We start from the raw sequence: 18,059 nt of genomic DNA on the forward strand, positions 1-18,059 counted from the left end.
AATAATCGAGTCTATAAAATACCCATCAGTTTTAGAGCTGCAGGTGACGTCTTTAAAACGCTTGTATTTTTTTTAAAGAACAGTCCAAAGATAGTTCATAAAAAGTGAGAAAAATGGTAAAAGTCCTTAAATTTGAGATGCTAGAAACACTGTCAAGCTGCTTCCACACCGCCGCGCTGCAACTCTGCAACTGTTGAACACAGCGTCAGGGATATGAAGCAGTTACTGTCCACGTGAACACACCCTACCCAGAGTTCACTGTGCTGCGCTTCGGGCACATGGCGACAGGAGCCGTTGTTGAAAAGGCGGTTGCTGCGCGGGGAGTGTGAAAACAGCATGAGACTTTTTTTGATGAACAATTAGAAAATGTATCGCCAAACAGTGTGATGTCGGATTTCAGTGTGATGTCTGAACAGGACGAGTGAACAGATGATTCCCTCGACAATAAAGAAGCAAACACTGAGACAGTCAGGCGGTGTTGTGTTTGAATGTTTATTTAAAGTTATTCCCACTGCGCACCCCCTCCCTGTGTGAAAGCCTAGTCTGAATGGAGGAGGATACAGGCCACTATAGCGCCACATCAGCACATTTATACAGAAGGCTACTTGTTTAGTCACAAAACCGTCACCCCCCACTGGTATGGCACTCTGTGCTGCCGCGTGATAACACACTAGCATGGTGAGGCTAGTTCATAAAACAACCCCTGGAAAAAGAAGGTCCGGTAAGCCGCGGGGCTCAGATTAGAGAGTGAGTGACTCCGATTTATGAATAGAAAAAAGGAGTCAGATTACTGAATATCAAGTCCCACAGAGAAAAAAAAAACGGGGCGGATGATGGTGAGAGACAAAGAGAAAATATTAAATACAAAGTATCCGCTCTTGTCACCCGATGTGGCCGCTGATCCGCAAGGCGTGCTTTGATGATGTCACTAAAGTTGAATGTTGAGGCTGGTGATCGTGAACCCCAAAATTCACTGCGTGGTCGTCGTCCTTCTCCAATCAATGACGCAGTTCCTCTCTCCTCCTTCCACACAAAAACGGATGGACTGAGAGAGAGAGAGAGAGAGAGAGAGCGAGAGAGAGAGAGAGAGAGAGAGAGAACAAGGTAAACACAGATCGAGAGTAAATCAGTGTGTATTTCCATTTCAGGTCATTTACATAAACATGGGAAGAGGGAATACACCGACAGTGGCTGTTAATCATAAAGGCTCATTATGGAAGGCAGATGCTGGAATCTGACTAACTTCCCCCCCGATGTTTTTGAATAATTGCGTTTTTGTTTGAGTACACAGAACAAGAAATACTTCCATTCATCAAATCCAGCAGCTGTACAAAGAATAAATGAGTTTGTACACAGCGTTAGTGAATGCAGCTGTTTTCCAGTGAATAAACAGACATTTTCACTGAAAGGTAAAGTTGCTCAGTGCTTTGAGCAGCAAAGAACATTCACCTTCATTGTACTGGAAAGGTTTTTCATCTCAAGAGCAAATATAACTGAAGCTCTCTACAAAGACACTAAGTTTTATTCAATAAACCTTAATTATGTATCGGAAATGTCAAACGGTCTGTGTGCGAGTGTTACCTGCGTAGGGGACTACAGATCGCCAAGGGGAATGATTTCTTCGTTGATAAAAAACTCAATGGTCTCCTCCTCCCAGTCTTCCACATTGCTGTCCAGCTCGTCGCTGTCCACTCCTGGAAGACAAACAAAGAAACATCAGTGATATTCTTAATAATTAAAGATCGAAAGACCGTAGAGGGAGGAAAGTAAAAAAGCTTCTGTATAGTACCTTTAGTACCTACCTAGCCCATATGGTCATGTACCTAAACACTATATTAGTGTTGCGGTTTCAGCGCAGATGGTACTCAAGATGGTACCAAGCACCCGTCACGGCTAAATTCTACTTCGTTAAACCAGTGTGAGTAAAACTGTTCCCAGGCACAGGCTGCTGCGGCCCGGTTGAGAGAGGTGGACTTTTGTAAAGCACGGCTGCACATAAACAGCGCCTACATGCGCGAGCACAACTGCAAGGTGATCCTGATGCGTATTTTGATACGACTATTCCCCGTGATGGACATTTAAAAAGATGCCGCCAAACATTTTGCGGTGGTCTGATGCAGAGGCTCGGATCATTTCAAGTAATTTGAGTGCAAGCGGGCCTGGGCCGCAGGGAATAGGGAGGGGAGACAATCACGCCTCACGCATCTGGGCCAAGTGTAAGTGTTCCCCTAAATATGGGCGGAGTTATTAATAACCATGAACTGAGAAACAAGCTGAAAACCTTTTTCATTCCTCACTGCTCCATCCAGTTCTCGCTGCATTTCCTCTTCAGTGACGATGCAGAGGAATATCTGCACCAAACAACAAAGTGTTTCTAAGCCCTTCCCTTAGTATCAGTGTGCTCGGCGCCTCAACAGCAGGGGAGCGAATAAAACAGGATGGAACAGAGCGGTTCTATTGGTACAATCCTCAACTTTTGACGATGGAAACGCATAAAATAACTGTTCTAATGTGTAACACACTGAACTGAACCGGCCGGCTCGTTGGAAACAAGGCTAAAGTTCAGAGGAACAAAACATGAGCGGCCCTACCTCCTCTGAGCTCGAGGCGAATGCTCTTCTGCTCCTGGTAGGTCTGCTGCGCTGTCTCTCTGTAGCGACGGTAGTCATCCATCATGGACCTGCGCTTGTCCACCAGCTCCTACTCACAGACAAAGACACAACAGTCAGATTCATCAAACAGAATAATGTCGTAAATTGTAAACATGCAACTTGAATCACTTTAATTACTAAAATCTCTGAAATGTGAAGAGGGCTCAATAAATTATGTTTGTCTCTTGTATGGAAACTACAATTATGCTGAGAGAGGGAGAAGAAAATACTGAAAGGGCCCAACTAGTTTTGAGTGTACCATTTCCAAAAACTCAACTAAAAGGTAAGGTAACATTAGATGTGAACAGTCTGGATCAGTTAAAGAAATGAACAGGTCAAACCTTCGACGCCTTGGACTGGCTCAGACGATCCTTCTGCTCAAAGATCTTTGAGTATTTCTTAAGATCCTTCTTGATCAGCTGTAAGAGGAAGAGGAATTTTTTTTACTGTAAAAGGAAGGTGAATAACATACGACAAACACAATATAAAGCATGTGTTGTCAACAGGATGTTGTAGATGTGAGCCTCAGATCAAAGTTAGAATCAGGAGCCGCAGTGCAGCTCTCATACGAGGTGTCAGAAAAGTAATTTAGTTTGTCATCACTGGCTCCACACACACACACACACACACACACACATTTAAATGGTACCTTGATCTCGTCTGCGCTGAGCAGGGAAGGAGGTCTGGGTCTCCAGAGCAGCTGACAGAAGCGGTCCTTGTTGTTCTTCTGAAGAAGACGGCCCTGGAACGTCCACAGCCAGTATGCATTGTCCACCTGGACACACACATTGAAAAGAAAATAAACAAACAACGGTTGAGGAATTGACACTCACATCGGCAGTGAAGGAAACATTAGATTTGCGGAGTCCCGGAGCAGCACGCACCTTGTGGCTCCACCAGGAGACGGAGGTGACGACATAGCGACCGGTCGGGTCCCACTCAACGTCAGAGGCCATGTAGTGCTCTGCTATGTTCATCATGGTGCAGTCAGACGTGTCCACGAAGGCAAGAGCTCCATTCATACTGAACACACACAGGAAACGAGAAGATTATAAAAACGCACTGACGTTCATCGGTACTGACACACAAGTATCTATAACACCGTGAGCCTCAGTTCTGAGTTAGAATCAGGAGCTTAAGCTCTCATACGAGGTGTCAGAAAAGTTATTTAGTTTGTCATCAGCGGCTTCTTGTGTCGGTCACTCGCACAAATGCAAACACACGCAGATTTAACTGACCTCCTGAGTCCAGCCAGCACCAAAAACTGTCCCTGGGGGCTCCAGAAGATGCTGTTGGCCTGCTGCTTGTCAAACATCTCTGTAGAAAAGAGGACAGTGTCAAATTCACTGGAGCTTTAAAGGGTTTAACGGGACAGTTAGCATGTTTACACATCTGTCTGATCCACTCACTTATGAGCTCGATCTTGCCGTTGTTTTTCACGTGATAGAAAGAGACGTTGATTCTGGGAGACTCTCCGTGGAGAACGGCGAACTTGCTGCCGTTGGGCTCCCATGCAAACGCTATGATGCTTTCTGGAAAGACAGAAACACAACGGACAATAAATCAAGGTGTTTTTTTGCTACTGGAAACAATCAGCGTTTCTTTGTGCGTTCATTATGTTCTTACCCTTCATCTCTACCACATCGACAGGAACCTGCTTCTCTCTCATGCGGAAGATTTCAAAGTTGGTCACCACGCCCTGAAACAGAAGTGAAAAAAAAAAAAATGTAGCTTCTTTTTTCCCTCCCAGTGAGGTTTCATCTGTTTTCCCCTCTCTCTCTCCACTTGTGTACCTGTGTTCCTTTAGGAGTCCTGTCCACCTTCACACACAGGTAATCTCCATTTCTCTGCCAGTGCAGTTTGCAGTCGACAACATTGAAGAGGTTGCGGACACGGATCTCCTGACGGGAAGGCAACTGCATCAGAGTCACCCTGGCTGGGATATCTTTGTCTTCGGGGACCCAGAACGCTATGATGTTGTCACCAGGAGACCATGAGAAGTCCCTGTAGACGCACAAACACAGAGTTTAGATCTCTATATCATAAGATACAATCACAAGTAAGAAATCATAAAAGCATCGTCAAAGACTCTTACTTGATCCCGGAAATCTTGAGACTCTTCTTGTCAAGCAAGCCCATAGACTGAAAGGAGCAGAAACATGGCTTTAATCTAACTTGCATACTTTTCATGAATAAACCACATGTTTTTATGTAAGTGTGCTTACTGGAGTCTCATAGATGCTCAGCGTGTCTGTGGTCATCCTGGCAAAGAACTTCCCGTCGTGACTCCATCTGAGAACAAACAAGCTTCATTAGAACCAAACCACTGCAGGACCAACAGAGGAAACATCATCACCGATGAGAAAAGAAGAAAGCACACAGGGGACTGACTTGAAAATGGGCCAGTGTGCAGAGCTCTCGCAGTGGAAACCTCTCTTCTTCTGTCCAGTCAGAATGTCCCAGATGATGATGGCCTGTGGGTCCTCCTTGGTGTCCATCAGCGGACTGAAGGTCACCACATACCTGGAGGGCATCGAAATCACACATGAAGTTTATCCAATATTTATTAATAATCATATATCTTATGTCAGCTTCGTAGTTGTGAACCAGGACCTTCAGTACTTAAAATAACAGTTGTATAAAACTAGATCTGACAATCCACCTGATTCAAAGTGTCAGACGCATATTTAATCAACTATTAGGTTAATAAAACAAGACTCTGAATCGTAGCAGTTGCAGTGTTCAATATGGAAGCCATTTTAGAAAATGCTGATTAGTTTTAGTCAAATTTTTCGACACTTCCTGCTTGTTAATAGGAAGGTTTTCGTTGCCACTGTGCGCAATATTGCTGGATAATTATATAGACAGAGCGACTTGAAGCTGCTCATGGGGGAATTACTGAGTCTCTGTAAATCATAAATAAGTCAGTGAGAGTACTCTATATGTAAAGTGTCTTGAGATAACTTTTGTTATGATTTGGAGCTATAAATAAATATGAATTAGAATTTTTTAGCCTTCATAGTTTAAGTGGATGACAACTATTCAGTGGACTATTTTAATGAATTTTAAGTCAAAATGTTTTTTAATTTGTGAGCTAATAATCTAGTCTTGTCAAAACCAATAATTTTGTCGATTTAGCCAAAATTATTTCACGTAAGATTTTATCTTTCATCTTATCATTATCTGATGAAACGTGATCAACTGAATTTAGCCGTTTAGAAAAAAGACACAAGGGTCCAGACATTAGAACTAACCGCAGACACAATTACACACACAGTGACTAATCAAACAAATGTGTCAGTTAGTGGTGCTAAACAGAAACTTACCTCTCACATGGTGAGAAGTCGATGAGGGACACCCCCTGATGGCTGAACCTCTGAATCTGTTTGAACTTCTCGCCGCCCCACAACGCAATGCCACGTTGATGGAAGGTGGCCAGGTAGGTGCCTTTAGGAGACCAGCGCACGTACGTCTCTGTCCAGCGCTGCATCGAGACACAAAAACGTTATCAGTCTGCAAGCAAACCACTGCTGTTAGACTACATTAAATATGATGCCCATTAATCTGCGTTTAAACCACTTACTGCTCTCTCTTCAGACACGATTGGCTCCTTAGCATCATTAGCGAAAATGGCGGTCCTTTCTCCGGCTTCGTAGATCACACTGTACTGGTCACGGCAGTCGGCGTCCTCAATCCAGTGGCGCATATTACCCTGAACAAGAAAGACAATTTGGCATATTCATTTATTCTGTTGATATTCGTGGCCAATATTGAAAGGATTAGATAGACGCTAAATTTAAGGAGTACTGCCTATATAATTAACTACTTATGATGAAAACACTCACAAAGTCTTTGAAAGGCTGCTTCTCTGGAGTTTCCCACTCATCACTGATGTTCATGTACCTGGAGAAAAATCAAACAGCGTTAATCACCTTGTTCCACATAACTGCCGTCACATTTTCTGCATCTTCTCTCAGACGCTGCACACTTACTTGTCAAAGTCGGTGAAGAGGTTGACCCTGAATGTATGTTGTTTGTCCAGTTTGTATCCATCTGCGTTCTTTACTGCCTCAAGAGCCTGGGTGGGACCACCATACTCCAAGAAGATGTACCTGTGTGAGATAAGGGTCTTTGTTACACCTTAAATTAATCATTAAAGCAAGTATACGTTCGTAACGGAGTAGCTCGAAATTCACATACCCTTTGGTCAAGCCATCAGCCTCTGGGTAGAACTCGGTGGTGATCTTGCCAAACTTGGAGAAAATCTTGTGTATGACGTTCTTGAGTTTCTCCAATCGCTCCGGACCAACCTGAGGGACGTTGTCCACCACCACCACCGAGTCTATGCCGTCAGCCTCCTGCGGCTTCTCCCTCAGGACGTCCTCCAGGAACTCTGAAGAGTAGAGAAAGAAGGGAGGGAAACACTAATATTAGTCACTTTTCTAATTTGTCTGTTACACTGGGATTCCAAAATACATCCTCATGCTCCGATAGCTCTCAATTAATTCATTCATTCATTTTGCTGTCATTGGACAGTGACATAATTATAGGCAGACAGGAGACAAAAGCGAGGGGACATAAAACAAAGGTCCTCAGGAATCAGGGATAGTCTGGCATTGCTCTCTTATCTGGCTACACCAGCTTATTATTCTGGGATATAGGAAAAAAAACGCGGTCGCTATTTTGCATTTCTTAAACCAATCATTGGACGGCACTAAACCAACTGTGTCCTTTAAAATAGACAGCAGCGATAGCGGAAGGGGCACCGGCTATCAGGCTTTACCCCCATGCTATGCATCCAGTATGCTCGACTAAATCAGGGATGTTGCAGGTGTAATATGGGATTTGATCAATATGCCACCAGGAGCCTCACCAGTCATTTTTTTACATTCTAGATGACATGAAGAGGGGTACACTATGGAAAGAGTAAATAATAACCTGAATTCTGCAACCTTTGCAAAATGGGCTAAACGCTGATGTCAGTTTATTAGTAGAGATGAGCCGATCCGGATATTGGCGACGATATTGATAATTAGCTGGACTGGATAGTTAATCAAACCATTGTTTGTTGGGTTTCAGATTTTTTATTACATTTTAAAATATCTGTTGGCAGTGCACTTTACGTGGAAGTGGTATTTATTTATCTCTGCTGCTAATGTACACCTTCACTCACATGGCAAGGTGTACGGTCCATTCATTCAACAGTAGTATCGGATCAGCATTGATTATTGTCTGATTCGCTGAGCCCAGATATTGGTATCGAATCGGAAGAAAAATGGATCATGCATCTCTATTTAGGCCCACCTATCTTAATAAAATGCAAATGTTTTAGAGAGATGTTAATCAAATGGCTTTATGGGTATTTTGGAGGCTGTAGTTTGTGGTGCTGTTGAATTGCATTGTTTTGCACAAAGAGGTGATTCTAATGTTAAGATATATATATATATTTTGAAATAAAAAGCTCACCCAAAAGACCATAAAGTTGAACCCACACCCCTCTAGTGTGAACCAAAACTGAACATTATACACTTCACTTGGAGATGTTTAACAGCAGATCTGTTGCACTCAATTAAGTTCAAATAACTTAGAGACTGAATAAACTGTCAGCTTAGTGTTGCAGACTGACTCAATGTGCTGATGTGCCATTTCTGCACGTAGTATTTGCAGACCCTGAGGGGCACTATGAACCACACTCCTCTTCGCTCTTGTGTTAGGATTTAGGTGAAAGCTAGCTCCTGTTACCAGCTGCTTCATGCAAACCTAGGCATTAATTATCCATTCAGAGAGCTACAAGACAATGTTTTCCATTAGTCAGCTTGGGCCCTGTCTCACTTTTCCAAATGACAGCGAAGGCCACAGTGAGCTGTCTGGGTGAGGCTCCAACGGCCGTGCAATGAAACAGTTATAACGCCGGTCGATGTTAGCTGATGTTGGGGAAATGTTTGGTAGAAATAGCCACGTATCAGTGTTATTACTGGTAATCTGACAACAACATTTAACGTTTGACATTAAGGCCCGGAAGGCAAAGTGACAAGCTAGCTAGCTTTGTCGCATCAGTTACACTGAGCTCTCAGCTAACGGTTAGCAACAGGCCGGAAAGCCGGCGCGTTTCCTGCCGCCGCTCACCCTCATCCTCGATGTCATCCTCGAAGTCCTCCGGGTCGCTGAAGGAGGGCTCCTCCTCTTCATACTCTGGGTCGTCCACCATATCCACCGTATCTTGCATTTATCAGGTTACAACGAGACGGGTTTCTCGCTACTACGGAGCAGAATCCCACAAATGAAGAGGCTGACGGTCCTCGGCCGGTGCGGCACCATGTGCGATGATGTGAAAATGGACGATGAGACGGAAACGCAGCACCGGAACTGGTTCAGAGGAGATGACGCGCTGCGGGGGGACATCAGAGCTCTAAAAGACATGGACAACTGCTGCATAGCGAACGCACACGTAACATCACCATACAGAGCGTTTACAGATCAGTAAAAAGTGCAGGTGTCCTTGTTGTGACGCTCATAACTTTGCACTGAAAGAAGAAAGAAGGGGAAGCCACGCACCGGTAAATCCGAACTATTTCCCGCGAGATGGACGTTTACAAAACTACAAGGAAAAACTACATTTTGTTGTTTTAGCTAGCTGTTCCCTTTGACTCAGCGCTGCATAACACAGCTTTTAGATGTAACTACAGCTAAGTGAGTCGGCGTTAGCTGTGTATGCTCCAGTGTAAATATCTATCGGTAAAGTTATCAGGCACCCTGCAGGGTTATTAACACACACACACACACACACACACACACACACACACACACACACACATTGGCACCATGGACAGAGAGTGTGTGTCGCTGCTGCCCGGTGTGTGTGAGGTGCTGGCGGACTCAGGGAAGTCTCTGCCCGATGACACCAGCCTGGAGAAACTGCTGGACTGGTTCACAGGGCTCACCGAGGCTGGTGAGTACTGATCTGGGTGGGATAGCTCGGCTATTATCTGTCATTATGGTTGTTATTATCCCTGCATCTCTTCCTGGTTCCCTGCCTCTGGTCGAGAGTGCAAGTGTGCTTTACTTTTGCTTTTATTGTGTCTACATGTGTGAACTGGAGACACTCGTCCATGACCCAGGTAATTGGGTGGATGTAAGGCTGGGCAAAGTTACCCCAAAGTCTTTACATGATTCACAGTGTTGCAATTCATTTGTGGTGCTTTGATTACTTGCAACTTTGATTGGGAATATGCACCACTAAAGCACCATATAAACCAAACTAAGGCTGCAAGGAACAATTGTCTTGAAGCAAAGGGACCTTCATTGTGTAGGAGAGGCGCTGTGTCTTTTGATACCTTTATTGTTTTGTCTGATATGCACAATGTACATGGTGCATATTTCTAAATTAATGTATCCATAAAAGTGAAGCTGTCACTTAGTAGTAGTAGTAGTAGTCTGGCAAAGTCAAAATGAAACATACGAAATTCACAAATGCCTTGTTATTACAGCTGTGGATGGATAGATGGATATTAGATCGGTCCTCATGTCTGCTTTTCTCCTGATGAAGGGGATCGTCTGCTGGAGGCCTGCCCATGCCTGGTTGAATTCACGTCCACTGTGGTTCTCAACGCAGCTTCAGACCCCAGTGTCCTCTCCTTCACGCTCAGACTCACCGGCTTAATGGGCGCCACTGAGGACGGCTTCAAGATTCTTCAGGTAGTTAGAGTAGGGTTAGTGACACCTTTATACTTCTTAAACGTTTGCAAACAACTTCTGACTTTTGTGGCGTCCCCACTTTACAGGAGCGTGCTGTTCTTAACCAGGTGTTCAACCTTCAGCACTGGCAAGAAGCAGGACTCTGGGAGGATCCTTGTTTACGGATCGGCTGGATCCAGGGCTTAAGGAGCATGCTGCAGCACCCAAAGGCTCTCAGTTTCTTTGTGCAATCAGGTGAGACTTCATGTGTGAGACCATCTCTGGATGGGAATCGATAAGATTTGATAATAATTCTGGTATTGATTCTGAAGAAGAGTAGGCCTACACAGGTTTTCAGCATCTACGCAACTATTTTACTATCTTTAATTCTGAAAACAGTGTAGATTAAATTATTATAAGAGAATATTTCTATAGCTTACTTTTTTATTTAGGTTTTCAGTTTTTTTCCTTCATGACTCTTTGTTGCAATTTTCCACCTGCGTAGACGCATTAATCTGATGTCATTGTTTTGCAATAAGCAACTGTCAGAAAAAGATGCCGGCATTGATAAAAGGAAATGATAAGTTAGGAGTTATATGATTCTGGTTTCTATTACAAGTTTTTACTGGTTCTCAACTGGAACCGGTTCTCAATTCCCAGCCCGAACCTCTCCTGATATGTGATATATTATAAAAGACAGAGGGGGAGAGGTAGACTAAAGACTAAGAGTTTTACCACTTGATAACTGAAATCTCTTTTGCTCACTCTCTAGATTTCATTGACCCGCTCCGACAACTCCAGACAGACACCAGTCTATTTGTGGCCTCAGCTGCAAATCAAATGCTCGCCCACATCCTGCTCTTCTTTCAGCCAGTCTCATCTGCAGGATGTAATGGCGTGAATAATCAAGAAGCACACGATGGGAGGACGCATGCCTCCATCACAAACATAGAACCCCCAGCTGTCACCATGGAAACCAGCACAGAATACACTGCGGTCGTCACAGCGATCTCAGAGTACCTCAAGGAGTCGCTGGTTCCCAAAGAAAACACAAAGCTCCATCAGAGTCTGCAGACCCTCAGGCTGCTGGCCCTGCTCCTGGCCCGGGCCGGACCTCCTCTCCGGTACAAGCTGCTCCAGACAGTCGCAGACTCTCTGGAGGAACTGGTGACAGCGGGCTGCAGTCAGCTCACGCTGCCTCTGATGGATGTCATTCTGGCTGCATGCAGGTACACTGGCTTCTTTCGTATGAACGCTAACATAATGTAACACAGGAAAAACAGTTTACAGACAGCAAAATAAAATCGAATGCAGCAACAATGACACTAAATAAAAAAATATATATATAATACTTCACATATATATGTAAAGTAAGTATGTTTTAGTGTGAAGTGTTTGTCTTCAGCAGCTCCGGCACTGATGAAGGCGTCCCAGACCAACGCGTTTCCCGTCTTCTGTCGTCCATGTTGAACATTAACAAACCCGCTGACCTCATTCATGCTGCAGCTGCTTTTCTTCGCAGAGGTCACCAGTAAGCATCTGTCCAGACGGCACAACTTCACAGTGACATCGATCATTAGAAAACAAGTACTTTACCCAGGGGGCTGTTTACTTCTGTTTCTGTGCAGTGATACAGTCCACACAGCGAGGGCTGTGCGAATACTCCTGCTACCCCTCGACATTATAACTGGTCACACTCTTCTGGGCACAGACACCACTGGTAAAAAAACACAGATACACCCTGTTTACAAAAGAATGATAAAGAAAGTCTGTTTAACAGCTTTATAACTATATATATATTTTTGTTCCTGCAGCAGACGAGCACCAGTTTTCGTTCGTAGAGCAGCTGCAGAATAAAACCTCATGCATCTCTATGATCTGTGTCTGTCTGACAAACACGCCACAGATCACACTCACGGTGAGGCTGTAAGCACAACGGTAAACAGAGGGGAGGAAACTGTGCTCTCCATGTGAAGCAGACTAACATCCTCTCTCCCTGCAGCCCTCTGACGCCCTCCCCTGTCGTCCAGTTCTCATCGTCACTGCAGTTCTGTCATTGTTACGGATCTGCAGCGGCGTCTCTTCCTCTTCATCCACTGAGGTCTGCAGGAGCGTAATCGGCAGTGGCAAAGTTCAGAAATGTGCCCTTGATGCTCTGATGGCTCTCAACAGCAGCCCAGGTAACATCATGTGGAACGATCCAAATAGAAATAATGTTCTCTTTCATTTTACGAAGCGGTTTTACTTCAGCAGGATGGAAAACTTTATTGGAAAGACGTCTTAAACATCTCTTTTATCTTAATCAAGTAAATAAAGGAAACAGTACAGAAAATCATGTCAAGTCATTTATTTGTTGGATTCTCCCGCAAAAAAGAAGACGGTACAATAAAATAATCATCACATGCTGACACAAAAACAAACGCTACATGGTATGAACATCGTGTTTCATGTGATCGTGTCTTTCTGGATGAAAAAAATGAGCGTTTCTCCTCTAACTTGTGTGTTTCAGGAGCGAAGGAGAAGATCGGTGACGTGTTCACGGTTCTGATACAATATTTGGACAATCCTGATTCTGACCCCGGTGTAAGTTAAGATCTGTGTTTCCTGTTGTCACCTAAAGAGGGACAAGCAGAGACATATTTCAAGCTTGGTGTAGTAGTGAGGACGAGGATGCAGATGGAGATTACCGGGTTTAAAGAGAGGGAAACTGTGTACTTGGTGTTTCTTTCCCATACTGATGCACACATTTTGTCACATGAGAGATCTATTAGCAGTATATACACACATTATCACAGCAAAGGACAGGTGGACTGATGTGTTTCAGCTGTTTGTCTGGTAACATGAGTCTCAAAGGTTACACACTTTAGCTGAGAACACCTGAACATCCTTATCTATCTTGCGTTGTTTTCCCACTGTCTGTGTTGCGTAGGTCCTCGACAAGTCCTACCAGACCTTAGTGAAGTGGATGAGAGCGTGCACGGACCTCTCCTTTGTTACAGACCGGCTCAGACGAGGTAAAGCTCACCAGCAGCTCATAAACACTTGTAGTGGCTGTAAACAGTGATGTTTCACTGAGATTAAGTGTATTTGTAACTTTATATTAGATCTGGTGGAGGTGGTGAAGAAGCGAGTGTGTGACATGCGTTGGGAGGTGCGAGACTCGACGGTGGAGTTTCTGGGACTGCAGGCCGAGGAGGTGTGCGATGCGTCGGAGGCTCTGCTGGGCGGCTGCTGCTGTACCACTCCTCTGCTGAGGGAGGCACTCCAGGATCCAGAGAGTTACGTAAGAGCCAGCGCCATCTCTGCCCTGGCAAAGACACTGACACAAAGCTGGCAGCAGGGGGCAGTCCTCACTCAGGAGGAGGTAAGAACACTTTAACAGCTGACTCTGAAAAAATAGTTGTCACAAGGGAAGAACTGGGTGTGGTGTAGGATATTCTATCAGAGTTTAGTCCTTCTGTCAGTACCATATAACATAAGCTGCTGCTTTCTTTGCACAAGACAAGATAGGATCATCATTTAATCTCATGTCGCATGTTTTTCTTGTATCTAAGGAAACCCTAAAGCATAGGTGTCAAACTGATCCAGTAAAGGGTCGCTGTGGCTGCAGGTTTTCATTCCAACCAATCAAAAACACACCTGGTCCAACAAATCAACTGTGTGAAGACAGTTCAGGTGATTGAGTAAGTCGAGTCAGGTGTGTTCTTGCTTGGTTGGAATGAAAACCTGCAGCCACACGGCCCTTTGCTGGATCAGTTGAACACCCATGCCCTAAAGGGTCATACATACATACATTTTATTTCCACTGTTTCCCCGTGATGACGAGATGATTTTCCTCCATTTTCCTGAGATAACGAGATAATTAATTTGAAAGATAATGAATGAAACCTGAGATTTCCATCACACCTGACATGTCATGCCTCATAAAGATATTATGATAACACTGACAGATGATTTCAGTTGGTTATTTACTGTTATGAACTTAAACTGTAATCTGTATATGTATGTGCACATTGCAAAACTTCTCCCTGTACTGGTATTTATGCTGTAAATAATATTGTTGACAATAAAGTTTGTTAAAAAACAAACAAAAAGCCTACGGACATCAGGCTCACTCACGCCTGGATAAAGCTGAAGCCTGGCTAACCGTCTTCTTAGATGACGTACACTAACGTGAACGTTATCTGTAATAGAAAGGCATAAAGTTATTTCAACCTGTGTCAGGCCTTGATTGAAGAGATCTGTGATGGTGATCGATATTCTCCTGACATCAGTTCACTGAGTGATTCCTGAGTGTTTCCTGAAATGATTTAATAGACTAGACTTTTGTTTTGTTTTCTTAAGATCTCAAATGAATTATCTTGTTATCACGAGAAAACGGAAGAAAATTATCTTGTTATCACGGGAAAACGGAGGAATTTAAATGTATCCATGTATGACCCTTTAGGGCTTCCGTACACATCCAACTTTCCAGGCATACAATTTTTTGGTAGACATTTTATCAAAATGTCTGTTTAAACTCCAAATATAAATGTTGGTGTAATGTTTTGATTGATGTTTAATTTCTAGCATCTGACCTTTCTGAATATTATTTTTAACCATTTGGTTTAGCTTGGTCTTCAGCAAAAGAACGCTAACACCGGTGAATTAACGTTTTGCTACCCTTGGCTCCACTTTGAGACCCTGATCTCTTCGCTGTAATCACTGGACGCTGCTGGTCGTCCAAATTAACATCAACGCTTCAACACAACCAGGACTGTACTTCAGTCCCTTACAATAAGATAACAAACTTCAACAACTCCAAAATCTGCAGTAAAAGCTCCTTTTGCTAATTAGAGATGTAAACACCCATGTACAATTATGAAAATTCACTTAGATTCTTGTATGTATAAATTAATTCTATTTGCACTTCGGTGGCGATCGTATATTGTGAAAAGTCCTGAAATGGCGTCAGACCGGATCTTAACTTCTGTGTCCTTCCAGACTGAAATAGCGAGCCGGCTGCTTGAAATCCTCTCCCAGGACACAGAGGGATTTCCCAGAAGGGCTGTCGTACGATACTTCATCACCTGGTTCTCTTCACGCTCTTCAAACTCTCCATCTTCATCCGCCTCTCTCCTGATGCGGTGTGTGCGCTCCGTCCTCTCACAAGGCAGCGCAGATCTGGACTGGGAGGTCAAAGTTCACACACTGGAGCTGGCTGAGCTGCTGCTGGACGAAGCCTTTTCAGGTCACCAGGGTTACAGGAAGGGGGGCTCAGACGCACATCCTGCCCTGCCGCACGCCTACGGTGTAGTTTCTGACCAGGCGTACACACTTCACACACACAGCGGCACACACACAGAGAGTGCGGAGTCAGAGTTGTTGGCCGGTGTGGTCGAGCAGGGAGTCATCTCAGCGTTGTTCAGTGGTCTGGTCGACTGCGATAGACCTGTGGGTCTGAGGGCCTGTCGACTGCTGATAACAGTCAGAGACGCAGTCTGTCCTCTGTCGTTAGGGGCGCTGGATGACACCGCTGCCGTAGCAACAGTGTCCTGTGAACTGCCTCACTTGGGCTGGGGGCAGGAGATCAGAAATATACTGGAGATGAAGAGCAACGATCGGGTCAGAGAGGGGGACATCACAGAACAGAGATGTGTCAGTGGAGCAGCCGAGGGAGGCGACGGCGTGAGCGTGTGCGAGATGCTGAGATCTCTGGGTTTAGACGAGAGGCTCGACGTCCTGACTCAAAGCAGCGACCACGTCCACAACTCCCCCCTCTCTCTGCTGCAGGACATACTGACTGCAAGTGCCGCTCACACTCATCCAGACGCACAGCCGGGCCAGGAGGTCATCGTGGACTGCTACTGACACACACACACACACACACACACACACACACACACACACACACACACACACACACACACACACACACACACACACACACACACACACACACACACACACACACACACACACACACACACACACACACACACACACACACACACACACACACACACACACACACACACACACACACACACACACACACACACACACACACACACACACACACACACACACACACACACACACACTGTGCTATGTTGGTTTGTTGTCAGTGATGAACACACTCTTAACTCAGGGTGCATTTGCCTTCATGATGCTGTGAAGTTTTGGATAATTTAGTGAAAGACGAATTACCCTGATTTTACTGATGTATACAGGATGTTTTATAAGAACTTGCAGGCCGTTATTTTCCAGTGGCCACTTGCACTATCGCAATAAAGGAAATCTTCCTATTAACGGCTGACAGGACTCTTTGAACTACAAACAAGTTTTTTTTTTATGTGTAAAACTTTCTGTGAGCCAGGAAAAGCAATTTAAAAACCTGTGACATCATCCCAATGTAAAGACTGGACATAAACACCAGGCGAGCAATTCTGATTTAACTTAAAAGGCGCCATCTTGGGGTCTGGTGTCCAGTTCTTATAATACATCCATGATTCATACACATACAGTACACTGTTTCTTTAGATACCTGATATTTCAGACCGATCAATTTTAATGTTGCAACATTTTCACATTGTGTTTTTCACTTCATTAAAGATTATTAACTTTTAACGCCTATCAATGAATAAACCACCTGGTAACAGTCATCAAAACATTTTATATTTTATTAAATACCAAGCAGGATGATGTTGATCTTGGTTGTATAAATATTATTATGTAAAATGGGCCATTTTTACATTATAATGGCCTTTACTTTTAGCACTTTAAGTATATTTTGATTCTAATACTTTTATACTGAAGTAAAATAATAAAAAAAAATGATTAACTTGTGACAGTATGTTTATATACAGTGGTTACTTAAATAAAAGATCTGACTTCTTCCACCACTGCTTGCTCTACAAATCAATGACTACAGCTAGAGTTAGCGGTCAAAGGACTTGTGTGGTGAAAATAAATGTTTTGAGGTGCTTTTTGAACATAGGCAGGGACGGGGCAGAGCGGACATGGAGTGGTAGGCTTTTCCAGAGTGTGGGAGCGTTGACAGAGAAAGCCCTGTCCCCAAAAGTCTGTAACCCGGTGCGGGGGGTGGCCAGCAGGTCCTTGTCAGAGGACTGCAGGGAGCGTGACTGAGTGTAGGGGTGGAGGAGATCTGTGAGGTATTGTGGTGAGAGTCCATGGAGAGATCTGTAGGTGAGCAGGAGGATCTTGTAGGCGAAGCGTGACTTGACTGGCAACCAGTGGAGCTGTTGGAGAATGGGAGTGCTCTGCTGCCAGGGTTTTGTGTGGGTTAAAACCCTGGCAGCTGAGTTCTGAACATACTGCAGTCTGCTAAGGTCCTTGATGGCAGTTCAGACAGGACACCATTGCAGTAGTCCAAACGGGAGGTGATGAAAGCATGGATGAGTGTCTCAGTTACTGAAGGTGTGAGTGAAGGCCAGAGTCCTGAGATCCTTCTGAGGTGGTAGAAGGCAGACTTGGTGACATTGTTGAGACCGGAAGGAGAGAGTGGAGTCCAGAATAACACCCAGGGTGCGCACCTCAGTAGATGGGGAAATGGAGCAGCCATCCACAACCAGGGCCAGGTCTCCAAATTTCCTGAGCAGTGGTGCAGGGGCCACCACCATGAGCTCTGTCTTATTACTGTTGAGTTTGAGTAGGTTTGTGGTCATCCAAGATTTGAGTTCCTGCAGACAGTTGACACGTAAGCTGATGATTCAAATTATGTGTGAATCAGCT

The 18,059-nt window shown here is 44.4% G+C and overlaps 2 protein-coding genes across 2 annotated transcripts; one reads left to right on the plus strand and one right to left on the minus strand.

Moving 5' to 3' along the window:
• Positions 1-471: 471 nt before the first annotated feature.
• eif3ba (eukaryotic translation initiation factor 3, subunit Ba) lies at positions 472-8,974 on the minus strand. The gene is made up of 19 exons (XM_083933366.1): positions 8,778-8,974; positions 6,852-7,044; positions 6,644-6,763; positions 6,497-6,554; positions 6,235-6,363; positions 5,978-6,135; positions 5,043-5,174; positions 4,877-4,943; positions 4,747-4,793; positions 4,445-4,655; positions 4,278-4,350; positions 4,061-4,183; positions 3,890-3,968; positions 3,536-3,674; positions 3,301-3,426; positions 2,993-3,070; positions 2,592-2,700; positions 1,582-1,694; positions 472-1,045 (listed from the first exon to the last, which is right to left on the minus strand). Exons 1-18 carry the CDS (start codon positions 8,875-8,877, stop codon positions 1,594-1,596), a joined length of 2,043 nt encoding a protein of 680 aa, XP_083789492.1. The 5' UTR covers positions 8,878-8,974; the 3' UTR covers positions 472-1,045; positions 1,582-1,593.
• A 499-nt stretch (positions 8,975-9,473) lies between these two features.
• brat1 (BRCA1-associated ATM activator 1) lies at positions 9,474-16,175 on the plus strand (the record flags this gene model as incomplete). The annotated part of the gene is made up of 12 exons (XM_083922108.1): positions 9,474-9,600; positions 10,198-10,346; positions 10,433-10,580; positions 11,098-11,554; positions 11,734-11,856; positions 11,954-12,045; positions 12,140-12,243; positions 12,328-12,505; positions 12,835-12,908; positions 13,255-13,339; positions 13,430-13,689; positions 15,309-16,175. 12 exons carry the CDS (start codon positions 9,474-9,476, stop codon positions 16,173-16,175), a joined length of 2,664 nt encoding a protein of 887 aa, XP_083778234.1.
• Between the last annotated feature and the right edge of the window lie 1,884 nt (positions 16,176-18,059).

The sequence above is a fragment of the Echiichthys vipera genome (genome assembly GCF_963691815.1).
Source record: "Echiichthys vipera genome assembly, chromosome: 2".
Classification (NCBI taxonomy): Eukaryota; Metazoa; Chordata; class Actinopteri; order Perciformes; family Trachinidae; genus Echiichthys; species Echiichthys vipera.